Here is a 15449-nt window from a genome sequence, read left to right as displayed (position 1 = left end):
TGTTATTAAATAATGTATTAGATCCCATAGAACAGGGAGAGATGTGTTAACTCTGTGGTATTGCACTAAGCTGTGGAACACATTATCTCAAAATGGATTAGCTAGTTGCTGCAGTAATTTACTCTTTATTCAAGACTGCACAAAAAAGAGTCTTTATCCACATTTCCAATGTAAAACTTGTACCAAAATGGTCACAATAAACCCACAATATTCATTACCAAACCATGCAATCCAAATTACGCTAACATCACTTGTGTTAGTGCTGAAGAAACAGAATAGCCTGCTCAACACCTGAACAGTCTCTGCTCATTTAAATTTTTCTCCCTTACAGGTATTTATTTAACCTTCAGGAGTGTCCCTGATGAGCATAAAAGATAACAGTATTTTTCTAGCAAAACTGAAGTTCAACAGGTTATGCTGCCCTCCCAGAAGGAGAATGTGTTGTACAACAGTACAGTTGATTTGGACTCAACAGCTGCTTCACCCCTGTCTCCTTTCTCTGGGTGACCCAGTTATCCTATTACAGCTGAGCTGCTGACACACTTGGCTGAGGTCACACTCAAATCCAGGGACACCCAGTGAAATCCATGATTGCAGCCAACAGGGATGCAAGGCAGTTGTGGTGCCAGCTAACCTTGGAACCCCTAAGTCACTGAAGAAGACTTAAAAGGCAGAAGGAAGAATAACCTTTGCAAAAGTTTGACTTCTTACCTCCCTTAGTATCAGTTGCTCTGGCACATCACAAAACAGCCAAAAATATTTTTCCTGTCTACTTGCATTGCAAAGTCATGATGAAATGGAGCCAGAAATACAACATTGAAATGGAACACTCAGTTTCCTTAAAATAAAAATAGTTTTCACCAAAGGCATAAGTATTTCTCACACTGGAAATTTCAATTACCATTATCATTAAAGCAAGCAAATGGGAGACCAAACATTATACAGGCAGACAACTGTTTTCTGCAGACCAAGGAAAACACTCCTAATTTGAATTACAGACTACACAACATGCCCAGTACAGACAATCCATGTTTCCCTAAATATTTCACAAGGCCTCCTTTTGCAGTTGTCTGCATCAGCTCCCAATTCATCCAAGAATCCCTAACTTCCACAAGGCTGTAAGAAGGAAAGAAGGCCTTGAGGTTTGCATGTTCATGACACAAGCAAGATTATCCAGACAAGAGTGCACATTATCATCTTGTCACCACTAATTGTTTAAAGCTCTTTCACCCAGACCAAGTCAAGAGGAAAAACTATTGGCCCTGTTACCTGTCCTGAGCTTGCTCAGATCTGTCAGCAGTTCCCAGGAAATGCAGAGAGCCCAGAGTTACAGTAAAAGGTTAACTGAGGGCAAGTAGACTTTAATTAGTTGCCCCATAACCAAGTTTGCACTATGTCGAATAAACATCTCCACTGGATATTTGTATACTCTTTGACTAAAAGTGATACCAAAAACCAGGAACAGGATGTTATACATTTTAGCAGTATATCATCTCTTCAATAAGGAAAAGCAAGGCTCTTTTAAGATAATGCAACAATGTACCACTTATTCAAAACCAGCCTCTTCATCACTCCATCCACTTTTCTCACATACTGCACAAGCACGCTGGTAGAGCAGTGCTTCCACAAACTCACTGAACTCTGAAAGGAGCCTTTTGAGTACTCTTCCACAGGGCCAATCTTTTGTTAATTATGCACCAATTTAGCTTTTCATTACTATGTGATTCATCATTTCATAAGCCTCCCTGAACAATGAAGAAAAAGAAATGGTCTGTAAACCCACTCATTACCAGAACTAGCAAGATTGTTTTATCCACAGCAGGTCTGAGACATGCTCTATCTATAAACCAAACTTAAGGATGCTTTAGTTCTGCTAAATTTACTGATTAATAATCCTCAAAATAAAAAGGAAATGAAGCCACATGTCACACAAAACTTGAGATACCTCTGATGAAAGGAAAAAACTCAAACCCATGGCTAAGCAAGAAAGCCTCAAAAGAGCTCCTGGATATCCTGGTTATTTATCTGGCTGCCTGCTACTGGGCACTTGGATACCTCTGGGAAGCAGAGTTACCTTCTTCACCCTAGATCTCTGCACTCAGCAAAAGCAATGCTTCTCCCAGGACTCCGTACTGCATTTTGTGCACACACACTGATTCGAACCAAACAAATGCAGCTCCCACTTCCAACAGCTCACCGCACTGGTATAGGAGACATTCTGGACTGCACATTAAGGGATGGCACAGAAGTTTTGATCTGAGCTTTGCAATTTCTTTGGAGTTTCTTCTCCTAAAATAGACATCTCAATTCCTGTAACAGAAAATGCTTCTATGATACACAATTGTTGCAGCAGCTCAATTAGAGGGTAGAAATGAGCCCAGACACAGACCTCACGTTAAACACAGCATAAAAAGGATCCTGGTTTATTCCTCTTTGCAACTCAGCCATCCTGACTCCAACCATTCACTGGCTCTGGCTGCAGCAAGCTCCTGCTGTAGGTTTCCCTTGCAGCCTCTGACTGCTGGTTATTTCCTGCTGAACTCTGACTGCAGGGATCAGTGTGCAGGCTCTGAATGCAGCTTTTACCCAGCTGGACTGTGACTGCAGGTTCCAACTGCAGGCTCTGACTGCACACCCACACTGACCTCACAGCAGGGATTCTCTGTCCACAGGCTCCTTCTTCTTCACCCTCTCCCATTCACGATTTTCCTCCTCCATCATCATTCCCCTCCCCAGCTCACCCACTCCCTTTTATCACATATCTTTATGGGATATAGCTGTTACTCATCAGGGGTGAGGCTGTTTTGGGTAATTAACACAGCTGTCACTTGTCAGGGACAAGGTCATCTGTATTCCCTTCTCATCATCTTTGCTTAAGGCAGTAACAGAAAAAGTACTCAATCACACCTAAAAATAAGATATTATTTTTTTTATTTAACAGAATAAAGACAACCATGCAAAGTATCTGATGGATGGATTCAGTCTAAATTTCACCGAAGTTATTAACTGATCACTTAAAACATCTGCAGCTTTGGATTATGTTTGAGAAACAAGAAAAACTTAAGAAAGGAACTTCTAATAATGTTTTAGTGATTCCTGACAGCAGAAGTTGTGTCACCTTCTCAGAGTGAAGTTGTGTCAGAATTTTAGTGAACCAAGATTTACCATATCTGCCATTGAAAGCTCTTCTAAGACTCTTTAGAAAATGAGATTTTTTTTCCTGTACTATTTTTTATTCTAGACAATTTGCCTTGCTGTGACCTGCAGAGTTGCTAAGTTAGCAGGATTGTTCCAAAACAAGCTGTACCATCAGGAGTTGACACTCCAGAAGACATAAAACTAGACAAGCTAAGGAAGCCACAACAGACTCTCTACATGAACATCAAAAGAGGAAGGTGGCATTAACCAGGAATCTAGAGGTAAGAGGTAAACTGCAAAAGTAGAAATAGATGGCATCACAACTGCTCAGCCTCTTGAATACATGAAAACATGTATTGACATGAAATACAGGGGAAAAAATCCCCCTGTAACAGCGACAGGATGAGACCTGACTGATCAAGAAAACCCAGTTTTGTTTGGATCACACTATCCCAGTTCATCGATGACTGCTAATAGTTATCAAGGTCTGCAAGAAAGCAAGTGAAAGAGCGGAAACAACATCTGCTTTCCTCAATATGCCAAGCTGTGATCCAGATTTTAGAGACTGAAAACTTAAGTGACAACATCTGGCAATAGCCTGGATTTGTGGCACAAAGGACAGCTCCAAGAAGCTCACAAGCTCAGAGGAGGTAGAGCCTGAGGACAGTAATGGTAAAACTAAACAAGGAAACTGAGGAGGGGGGGCAAAAGAGGAAAGAGGAAGAAAACAACCAGAAGTAGGGCTGAGGAACAGAACATCTAGTAAACATGGAAGAATGTGCCTTCACCACCAAGTTTACTTCAGTAAAGAAGGGTACAAAAGAGTCTTTAGGACTCAGAGAAAAGAGCCCATAAACAAAACTAGATGGATTCTGCCAAGAATAGAAAAGAGACATGGGGAACTTGGGGAAGGAAAAGCTACCAGAAAAAAGGGGAAAGCTGAGGAAAAGAGTAGCCAAGATGCATTCACACAAATAGAAATCACAGAAACCACCAATCTGTTCAAGAATATAAACGGTACCTGAGATTACTTAAGATAACAGCTGATTTTGATGAAGTAAAAAGAAAACTTGGAGCTACTCATTTGGTTTTCAGAATGCTTCAGCATGAGCTGAATGAAGGACAGTTAGAACAACTGGTGCAAAGACGTGAAGTAACTTCAACTAGGCTTCAGCAGAGTCCAGAGGAAGAGCGGAGAATGAGGACAAAGCCAGCAAGTGGTGAAGATGTAAATTAAGAAAGAAAACAGGGAACAGAAAAGGCAGAAACAATGGAGAATTTAAAATTTAACTGTTGTTTTTTTTAATCTCAGAAGTTTAATCAAAGTCTCTCCTTAGACAGCTGTACATGCATTGCTACACGAGTTTTACTTAAACACAGTAGTATCACTAACTGCAATTTCTATAGATAGAATGCTTCTGCCAGTTACCAAAAAGCCTAAGAAAAAATTCTTCTCCACCTGGCGATCAGAGTCAAGTGCTGAAGAAGCTGAAGTGGGGACATTCTATTTTCCAGAAGCATCAGCCTCATGTAACCACCAGAGGGAGATTTCTAAGCATTACTGCATCAAAATAACCTTCATGGGCTCAAGGCAAGATTATGATTCTACTGTGCTAATTTGTAAAAACAAATCAAGAAAGTCCATAACTAAAGGGCATATAATCTAAGAAGCCAAATCAAAGAGGAGGCATATGAACTGAGCTTACTTCTCCCAAACTCACACAACAGGTTACCAGTAGAAGTAAGACCTAGGGCAACAGAATGGCATTCAAGTGATCCATCCACTAAAGCACACTACCTAGTAGACTGGAAATCCTAAAAACACTGTTCTTGACAAGGATTGATCTTTCTACGTAGCACTGTTGTAGTTTAGCCTCAACTGGCAGCTAAGCACCACACCAGTTCATTGCTCTCAGCTGAAACAGAGCAGAGAAACAGCAGGGTAAAATATAGAAAACTCATGAGTTGAGATACAGACAGTTAATTAGGAAAAGCAAAAGCCATGCAAGCAAAGCAAAACGAGGAATTCATTCACTGCTTTCCATGGGCAAGCAGGTGCCCAGCCTTCTCTAGGAGAGCAGGGCCCCATCGTGAGTGACTTGTGAAGACAAACCACTCTGAACATTCCCCCCAGCTCCTTCTCCTTCCTCCCCCTGTGTTTTATAGGCTGAGCCTGACATTGTATATCAGGGATATCCACTGCTTCAGCTGGGGTCACTGTGTCTCCTCCCAGTTCCATTTGCACTCCCAGCATTTCACTGGTGGAGTGGGGTGAGGAGCAGAAAGGCTTTGTCTCTGTGTAAGCACCGCTCAGCAATAACTACAACATCCCCATATTATCAGCATTATCTCCAGCACAAATCCAAAACACAGCTCACACTAGCCACTATAAAGAAAATTAACTCTATCCCAGCAAAACCAGTGCAAGCATACAAGTAGCTCAGTGTCCAACACCTTCATAAGCCATGCTTTCAACTACATATCCTCTTAGTTTTTAGGATTATTCCAGTTCTCTGAGGTAGCATATACAAGCACAAATCTATCACCCAAGAAGTAAGGAATAACAGCACACAGCAGGGGGGAGAAAAAAGGAAAGCCAGATCTGTACCTACTGGTCTTTCACGACCCTAAAACTACCATCAAAATTATTATCCACAATAACCTGAGTGATATAAGATATCAGGAGGATTTAGTTCCTATTCATTTCAGTGATAGTTGCCATAATTCTCCCTCCAAACAAAATCTCAGTGCCTGAGTACAAGGGAGTAGTGAAATGCAAATGCCACAGTACAAGTGGCTATTATACCTTCCCTACAGATTGCTTGTTCAGAATCTCCCTTGTCCAGAAAGGGGGATTCAGACTCAATATGTAAAAAAGGCCTATAAGGGTGATAAGAACATAGGGAATATATCACATGAGAAATTAAAGTTGTTCAGCTCATGTAGCCTAGAAAAACCAAGTTGACAGGACATATTATGATTGCTATCTCTAAATATGCATCAGTACAATAAATGCAAAGAAGGGAAAAGAGTTATTTAGACTCAAGGACAGTGCTGCCATACAAAAAAAGTTAGTATAAACCTGCTCCCAAAGTTTAGGTTGGAGATCAGATGACTGTAATAGCAGTGAGCACAGTAGAAAAGTTGTCAGTCCACATGCATCTGTGGATTGCACTTGAGAAGAAGTGATAAGAAAAGGAAAACTCCAAAGGTTAGTTTATCCCCTAACACAACACTGTGTGAGGACAAGGGGAGAATTGAAAGGATACCAATGGGAGTAAACCTCTCATGCTAGAACCAAAAGGTCTTGGGAATACAAACTATGAGCAGGCAATTCAAACAAAGAAAACACTTCCTGCAAATTGCCTGGCTTACCCTGTTGAACACTGGTAACATCATGTAAAGCTTTTCTTCCTGCTCTTTCTGGGTCATGTGCCGTGGAGGGTGACAGAGCTCGGTGAAGAGGCGCCGCAGATGCATCAGGCCCAGCGCGTTGTCCTGGGGGCTGCACTCCTCCTGCCGCGGCCGGCCCATGATCCTCTTCACCATATTCATCTTGGCTGCCTTCGGGAAGCTCCCTCCTATCCTGTTCAGAAAGGAAAAGGAACTTGCTGAGTACAGGAGACTGAGGCATTGTTCCATCAAAGCCTTTAAATGCACAGCACCCTCTCTCACAATAAGTACCACGCCGCAGTTAAGAGCATTAGCTAATTTTATATGCCAGGCATTGATTAGGATGTGCCTGGAGGATTTAAAGCCAACAACTTGAAAGAGAAAAACATCCGATATTCTGCAGCAGAAAGCAGGCTGGCCATGCTTTGAACACAGCAAAATGCTTTGGTACTTTTTATTGGATGAGTTTTACAATCCTTTGGTGCACGTCCCACAGCGTTTACAGCAGTGTTATCTACATAATGCAAAGTATTCTCAAATTAATTCTAGAATAACAACAGTACTTTAAAATCTAATAACACAAGACCTTCCAACTCTCTCAGACGCTGGAATTATCATACAGAGACAAGCATAGATTTTTTTTTCCCAGACTTTCCTATGGCAAAGAGACAATGCTATCCAGTGGAGGCATCATTCATCTCACCCCCCAGCTACTGGCTCTGCAGAATTACACCTCAGTCTTCCAAACAGCATGGACCAAGTCTTTCAACCATGGGACTGAAGTCTATAAGGCAGGACCTTGCATGAGAGGCGTGAGGGTCAGAGCAGATAAATCCCTAAACAGATGTAGCCAACTGGACACTGCAGCAAAAGGGACTAATCTCACAGCCACGTTCTCATTAGGAAAGGAGTAAGGGGAATACACAGAAAACAGTTTCTGCTCTGTATATAAAGACTACCAACAATGAAATACTCCACAGAATTGCAATGCCTACATCTCACTGCTTAAAGGCAGTCATAAAAGCAAAGGTCAGTAACAGTTATAAAAATTATTCAAGAGTAGAAAATGCCTTGCAGCAAGAAACTTAAAGCACTTAATTATTTAAATTATCAAAAAGAGAGGTTACCATGGAGGGTCAATTAATAAAAGGAGAAGTGATGATTCCAAAGGTGCTGTAATTAGAGTAACGAAGAGAAAGTAGACATTACTGAAGAACTCCAACCCAAAGATTAAGTTGTGATAAAAGACAGTAGCCAGATGCTAAAGCCAGGAAAATAACATCAATAACAAACTGGACCTATGCTTGTAAAAGTGAAGGTAATAAACTACCAAAAAGAAACATTAACAAAAGAAAAACAATCTCTCTCTAACTCAAGAAAGAGACCCCATTCTGGAACACATTCATAAAACATATTCATAAAGCATTTTACTAACACATAGTAAAACATAAGGAACTGATACTAATGAACATTTTGGTACCATACAAAAAATAATTAATGAAACAAGAAGTCATCAAAAAAACTAAGTTAAGTTACAAGCCAGCAACAGTCAGTTCATGCTGGCAATGTGCAGTGGCTTTTCACAACTGAAGAAAAATTAGACAGATTTTTTTTTTAGCATTTCATCCCTAAGAAATAACATAGGTAAGACTACAAATCAGCATTAATGACGCAGCTAAAAATAAAACAGTTTCCTCCAGAAACCCATAGCTTTTCCCAAACTCCTCAGTTTGGAGATGCTTCTCTTGCTGTAACAGGTAAACTAACAGAATACCAGATCTGAGCTCAAAGACCCAAACCTTTTCTGGCTAAGCAGCAGGAAAGAAGTCTACATCGTCTTCTGCAACATATAAATAATATCCCAAATATTTTTTTTCCCCAAAAGTAACTGAATTCCAAAGTAGATGCTACTTCTGGAATTATTCCAGAATTGTCTCTTAGTGTGTTTCTCTCATTACAAAAAATGCTAGTGTGGGCTCCAGGCAATGTCATCTAAAATATATTGTACATGAAAGCCGAAAGAATTTCTGTGATGTATTTTTGCCTGCCCACATCCAGTGATATTTTCTCTGATCATCACAGCACAGATTATCTATGGGAAGAGAGCTGTTGGCTCTAGAACCTAATCAGACTCAAATCTTAGATAAATGAAAGTGAACAGTGAAAGAACACTGTTATATTGCTACTTTGTCCTGTACAAATATTTTGACTGAGGTTTTCTTTGTTTAGAATTCAGCCTGCAGGAGAGAAAGCAGGACACTTAAACCTTTTACTAGAAACAAAAAATATCTAGAAAAAAGGGTCTTCCTATTCCACTAAGTGAAAGCATCTGCACAATCCTCAGTCAGTTGCAACCATCACATGTGACTTGAATTCAGCATTAAGACCTGGCAGACTCCTTAATGCCAAAAATGAAAAGATTCCAGTATTTTCAGCAACAGTCACTCCACCTGTTCACAGCTGCTTGTTTATAGCACATGACAATCAAGCATCCTGCACAGCAATTAAGAGAAGCAAACCCAAAAGTTAGGGAACACCTGTCTTGTAAATGACTGCAGAGCTTGACTCCGGCCTGGGTCTGCACATGCTTTGCAGTAGAGCCTTAAATTGCACACTCACTTCCTACAGGCCCCAAAGAGCCTCCTGCCTCTCTCAGCAGATGCTTCATGAGCAGCTGGTCAGTATTTTGTTACTTCATCCCCCTAAGCATGATGCTACACCTTGGTTCCCACAACCTGGGCTGAAAGGCTGCTCTGCACACCCATCAGTGCATTTCCTTAGGGATTCTTCTGTCCCAACTTAGCCCTGCCAGACCAGAATGCATCACAACTAATAAACCAGCTTCCTTTCACAGATATGCCCCACAGCACAGGCATTGCAAGAGCCTCAATATCCACACAATGAACACACACACACATCCTCCCTTATGCTAAAATTGCTGTCTAATAATATGGTATCTATTTGAAGATACTTTGCAGAGCAGTTAATCCTACAGCCTTGTAACACTTGAATCTTTCTGCTTCCTTGCGTTGTGTCCCTTAGAGACCAGCTGATGTCCTTCTCCTCTCAGCCTGTGATCTCAGAGCTAAACACCCAGTACACAAAGGATGCAATTAGAGGGCAGCTCCAAAAACCTCAAGAGGAGTTTTGTGGAAGTGGCAAGGACAGAAACATGTTCTCAGCATGACAGTCTCTTCCTTGCCTCACATTCCCTCTTCTGGTGTGTACATCCAACTGCTGCCCCACATCCTTTACTACACAGCCCTGATGAGTTTCTTCCCCCAGCAGCTCCAAGCAGGTACACCCTTCATAGGGAACCTGTGAGTTGAACATTCCAGCTGTCGGGTGTTTGGCTTTTTTAAGCTGAGGAAGAAGTTAGAAGTTATTCTGAAAATGCAAACGAAGCAAGCGGAAGTTCTATGACACAGCCCCACTGTGACAAGCACATGGTTTAACAGGAGGGTTGAAGTGTTTCAGCCTATTGTACCCACCTCCTGCTACTGGAGCTAAAAATGTGAATTAATGGCAGTTGTAGAGCATCATGTTCTGTATGGACCAAAACTAAAATAAGACACTTGATGAGTAGATTACAAACATGTCCAATAAAACCACTGCTCTTGTAATAAACATTACAGTTTTCTCTTAGTGGTAGAAGCAGAACAATCTCCATGTGAGAAGAAATGAAGCAAGCAGTGAAAACACAACATAAGCATCCTCACTTTAAAAGCAGCCCTTTGTTTTTCTCCACAGGCTGTCAGATGGTTGCACATTTCCCCAGGAGCATAAGTGAGGCTGACCCATTTGAGCAGCTCTGATATAAAGCCATTCACCAAGGTTCTTCACTTTTCTGTTAAATTTATAAGGGGATCCCACAAGATGAGATTCTCTAGAAATTTCACTGGAGTTAGTGTAAGAGCTAACTTCTACCCTTCAAAATATTTTAAGGTGTTTTCCACTGTTAGTGGAAGCTGTTGGAAAAATGATCATAAATCATGTTACAGAAAATACCAACAACTTAAAAAATTCAAAGACAGACACTGTGAGAAAAACACAACACACACACATAATCATTAACACAAGTTAGGGTATGATAATGTATGGGTAATACTACTACAGCTATCAAAACATTTGTGAAGAAAAAAAAAGTAGACAGACAGAAGCTGCATGAAACACACTCATTTTCACAACAGTTATTATAGGTCCGAGCTGTGCATCTAGTTCCAAAAGGATGTTATTTAAATAAGCAGCTAGGTAATTATCTGCTTAGTAATTACAGTCACAAGTGTTTCTCCAGGCACTATATTGGTATTACATCAGCAGCTTAGCAGTGAAACAGGAATCAGCTTCTTTCTTTGCAGATTATAATGGGACACCAGCACATGCCTCCATCCCAACTATCTCAGGAAAAAGAAATTTAAGTCTTCTTGCTATAATGAATCACAGAAGTCCATTAGGATCAGCAAATCCCACACCTGTCAGTTCCCCACTCGGCCTGTTACTTCTTCCCTGAATTTCAGATTCCCTACCCATGTAGTTAATACTAACATTCTGAAGATGATCACCAATATGCACTATTCAAAAGGACATTGTCTGGCCTTCAAAGGAAACAATAAAGAGCTGTTACTGGCTAGATACGCATCCATTTGTGCTTAGAACCGAGCAGGAATAAAAAATTCTCTTTGTAGACAAAAACATCAGCAGGAGGGCAAGCGGAGGAACACAACTACTTCCTCCCGTTCCCTTCCCCCCCACCAGTCCTGCCACCAAACACAAAACAACTACACACACACAAAGAAAATCATGCATAAGCAAGCTGTGTTGCTGGAAATGATGCCATGAGCTCTCCCTGACAGACTGAACTTTGGGGAATGTTGCCTGGTCCCTGTAAGAGAGCCTGAAGCAAATCCCATATTCTGTCCCAGTAATAAAAGAACCTATCCCCATACTATGGTTTCCTCTTGTTAAACATCCAGTCATCTGGCTGAAACAGGAACTACTTCATTGAGAAATCCCCCCAACGGGAAAACCACCAACTCCCACTCCATCTTTTGTACTGCTAAGTATTGTTAAGGAAGGTGTGCAGGCAAGGATTTGAAAGGTCACACTATTATTTCAAGGTCATGACTTTTGTGTGTATAGTTTGGTTTTTTCTTCCCTTGCACTGAAGTAATTCAAAACTTACCTTGAGGAACCTTATGCTACCACCTAAAAACTTAATCTTGACTTTTTTAGATGAACAGAGGAGCTAATACTGGTCTGTTTCTATAGGTTGAAGAGCTGATTACAGAGATGTTTCAGTTCACAGGGTGGTATCCAAACCTGAGAATTCAATGCAGCTATTTTTTAACACCTCTGAGAAACAAACAAACAAAAAAAAGTGCTTTGCTATCTTGATTCCAGACATGTTTTTCCTGTTCTCTGAACTCCAGTCAGATGACAGCTAAAGATACAATTTCTTTGTTATTTGCAATATTAGACATGCTATTCTTATGCTCGATTTGACCTTAATGCCTTGAAATCTCTGCAAACAAAAATTCCTAATGCTTCAACAAATGCGAAGAACTTTGGTAACTGTTTATTGAGAAAGATAAAGATATAAAACGTGGGCTATCAGTCGTCTTCTTCCATTTCCCACAAATTATTCATGATAATAACACATAATAGCAAGTGCTGATAGAGTAGATTTCCTGTGGTTTGTACCCTCCTGAAGGTTTTATATTCAGTGTAAAAGGACAACAATTAAATAACAGTGATACTTTTGACCTATGCTGCAGGGATGGAGGAGAGCTGTCTTACTAAAGACTAATAATGCACATATTCCCAGTAATAATTTTAATGAAAATGACCTTCAGTTACATCAACTTTTTGCACTTAATTTTGTTCAAATAAGAAAATAAAGTGAATACTGCTTTTGACTTCCGCCTATTCATTTCCTGAATTACTGTGTAAAGCTTGTATCTAGAAAGTAACTCTGTCACTGCATTTTCTAATGCTTCAACCACCACATTTCCCAAAATGACTTGCACTACTCTAACAAAATATTTCCAGGCTACAAACACTTCTCTTGCCCCCTCCAAAAAATAAACCTCCTGTAAACCAAAGTGTTAAATCTTACCCCAGCTGAAAATAGTGTGTAGTACTTCTCCAAACCACTGCTGAATTTGCATCACTTTTCTTTGCTGCTATTTCCATGCAAGAAAAGCACTGACAACTCTGATACCTCAAGTGCAGTCCTACCATCCAGACTGCCCTTGGGACTGAAGAGCCTGGTTCAACATCATCATTCAGAGCAATAGCACAGAACAAGACTTACTTGGCATGAAGGACTACATGGAAGCAAAGGATGTGACTAAAATCATTGCTCACAGACATCTGGGGATGGTGTGCAAAACTCACACCTTGATGAAGCAGAAGGGAGCTACAAGTTACTTTTATAGAGAGTGAGGATGAGACAGTGCAAAAGGAAGCAAACGTGTGCCACCTTTTCCTATGAGGAACAAATCTGTCCACACTGCACCTAGAATGTGATTTTCGGCTGGATGATGATAATTCCACTTCCTACATCTTTATTTAGCACTCATTATGGATCTGTCATCACCATGAACCTAATTCTCAGTACTGCTTTTCCTTAAGGAAGCCTTTAACAAGATTTAAGGACTTACACTTTCTCAGCTCAGAATAAACTGATAATCAAGCTAAAGAATTGAAAATGCTGAAAAAGCAAACTGCCAGAAAGCTCAAATACAGGTCATTTAGACTGGAGACACACTGATTTAAGGTGTCTGCCTTCCTACACTTTACATATTTTTCAACTAAAATGAAAGATAAATTCTTGTTTTGTCTTGAACTATCACACACAATCCTGAGAATCAAAAGGTAAATCTGCTGTTGTAAGCATTTGAACAGATACATCCACCACTTGTTTAAAAGCAGCATTTGAAAAAGGTCACGGAAACTGAATGAGTCATTTTGACTTTTCAGAAGCCAAATGCATCCAACTAGGAGAAGCAGAAAACCTCATCTTTGAGGTATCTGTAACAGATGGTCCTTCATCTCTTCACAAAACAAGACCAAGAAATACCATCCAACCAGCCCTAAGGCTACCTGAAATCCATATTTGACTGCTGGGTTCTACACACCTTCATGACTGAATTTCAATGCAAAGACTTAAACCACCTCATCTGCATATAAACACAGATCTGATTTCCAAAAACCATCATAGAAAGTGGAAATTCCATACCTCAAACTGTTCTTGCTCCATGGGATCTGCTTAGTTTGAAGAAAGAAAGCAGTATTTATATGAGAAAAAGGTTTTCAATAATTCATGCAAGGCAGAAATATATTGCCATTGCAGGGCTGAGGACCAAACAAAACTCTTCACGTGTAAAAGAAGCCTTTCTGCTTTACGAGATGAGGAATGGTCATTCCAGAAAACAAATCCATCTTGCCATGTTTCATCACCCCTAATCATCAGTTACAGTGAAGATCAAAGTACAGGCCTCTATACAGGTATTACATTAGAAAGGAGACACCTGCCTTAGTACCTTCAGGTGGTTCATTCATAGACATCCAGGCTCCAAGAAACCATTTGCCCATGCTTGTGCAATCATACCACTGAGGCATTTTTTCCACTCTTCTGACCTGTTCCAGTGTGCTCTCAAAGGCAGCAATCCAGCTCTGACTGCCATGAAGTCTGCACTAGTTCTGGACAGACAATTCCTCCTCTGCTCAAGGAATGCAAAGGACATTTTTTACCAGAAAAATATGCTAACCGAGGAGACAAAAATATGTGTAACACAAAAATCCTGACAGGCAGAAGCAAAGTCCAACTTGGCTGGAGCAGACACAAAACATGACAAAAATAGAGACGTTTCTCACCAATGTGTATTTTTGAAACACTTATTTATAGAAATATGATGCCTAGTAAGTTCACAGGTTTCAGACTGAGGGAACAGAAATTCTGTTCTTCAGTGTAACCAGAATGAATACATTATAAATCCAGCAGATGACTTTTGGAACCTAAAATTTATCAGACTAGTGTTAATCTAGAACTTTGTAACTGGACATTAGAGGTTGGAATGCTCCCCATTCACACTTGCTGGTTGACAAGACAGTTTATAAGCAAACTCATATTATCCTGCAAACCTCAATACTGCTATAAACACCTGGAGCTGAAAAACACATCTAGGGAAAGTAAATACTGAAACATCATTTTGGTTTTGAACATATGCTGGCAGAGCTGAAACATCTCAGAAACATTTGCACCTCAGCAAAATCATCTGAAATGGGAGAATCAATGGGAACATTTTATTTGAAGCTTTCAAACCATATTTTTTTCCTGATGCTAGGCAGCATGAAGAAAAATATGCAGAACACCACGAAGATAGGTAACAACTGGTTAAAAAAACTCAAACCAAAACAGAGCAGACTATTTGCTTCCTCAATAACCTTGGAGAGCAACTTCTAATTGACTTCTTGATGTGTTCGGTGGTAAAATATCTTGAGCATCTTTGAATGCTGATTTTCTTGTTTTGTTTTTGTTTTGTTTTCAAAAGGCCTAAATAAACTGATTTGCATTAATTGGACAAACAGAATACTAGTTACAGCCCACTGGGAACAGAGCAGAACTGAAATTTTAGCTTGATGGCCTGAACTGCATGGCAATGACTAAATAATGAAATTCAGGAGAGAAACTTCTGCTAAGAAGCCCCTAGAAAACAAAAAAAGAGAGGATGAGAGGGGAAGAGACACAAAACAAAGAAGCAAAATAATCTGGGATCTGAAGAGACAAGTGTGCGCTTGGTTGGCATGCAGACATCAACAAATGCACAGGAATAAAAACACTGCTCTGGAGACTGGCTCTTGTATTCGCAGCAAACAAGCAAAACAAAAAAAAAAGCCTTCCTAGGAAAGTTATT

General features: G+C 40.2%; 1 protein-coding gene across 8 annotated transcripts in view; it reads right to left on the bottom strand.

Moving 5' to 3' along the window:
* WDFY3 (WD repeat and FYVE domain containing 3) overlaps positions 1 to 15449 on the bottom strand; it is a 153114-nt gene that overhangs the window by 96888 nt on the left and 40777 nt on the right. For all 8 annotated transcript variants that reach the window (XM_066318052.1, XM_066318045.1, XM_066318048.1 and 5 more), the window contains one exon: positions 6514 to 6724. In XM_066318052.1, coding sequence (XP_066174149.1) covers positions 6514 to 6693 — 180 coding nt within the window. In that variant the 5' untranslated portion in view covers positions 6694 to 6724. The remainder of the gene's footprint in view (positions 1 to 6513; positions 6725 to 15449) is intronic.

Source organism: Sylvia atricapilla, chromosome 4, assembly GCF_009819655.1.
Source record: "Sylvia atricapilla isolate bSylAtr1 chromosome 4, bSylAtr1.pri, whole genome shotgun sequence".
Taxonomy (NCBI): domain Eukaryota; kingdom Metazoa; phylum Chordata; class Aves; order Passeriformes; family Sylviidae; genus Sylvia; species Sylvia atricapilla.
This window is presented reverse-complemented; position numbering and strand designations above follow the sequence as displayed.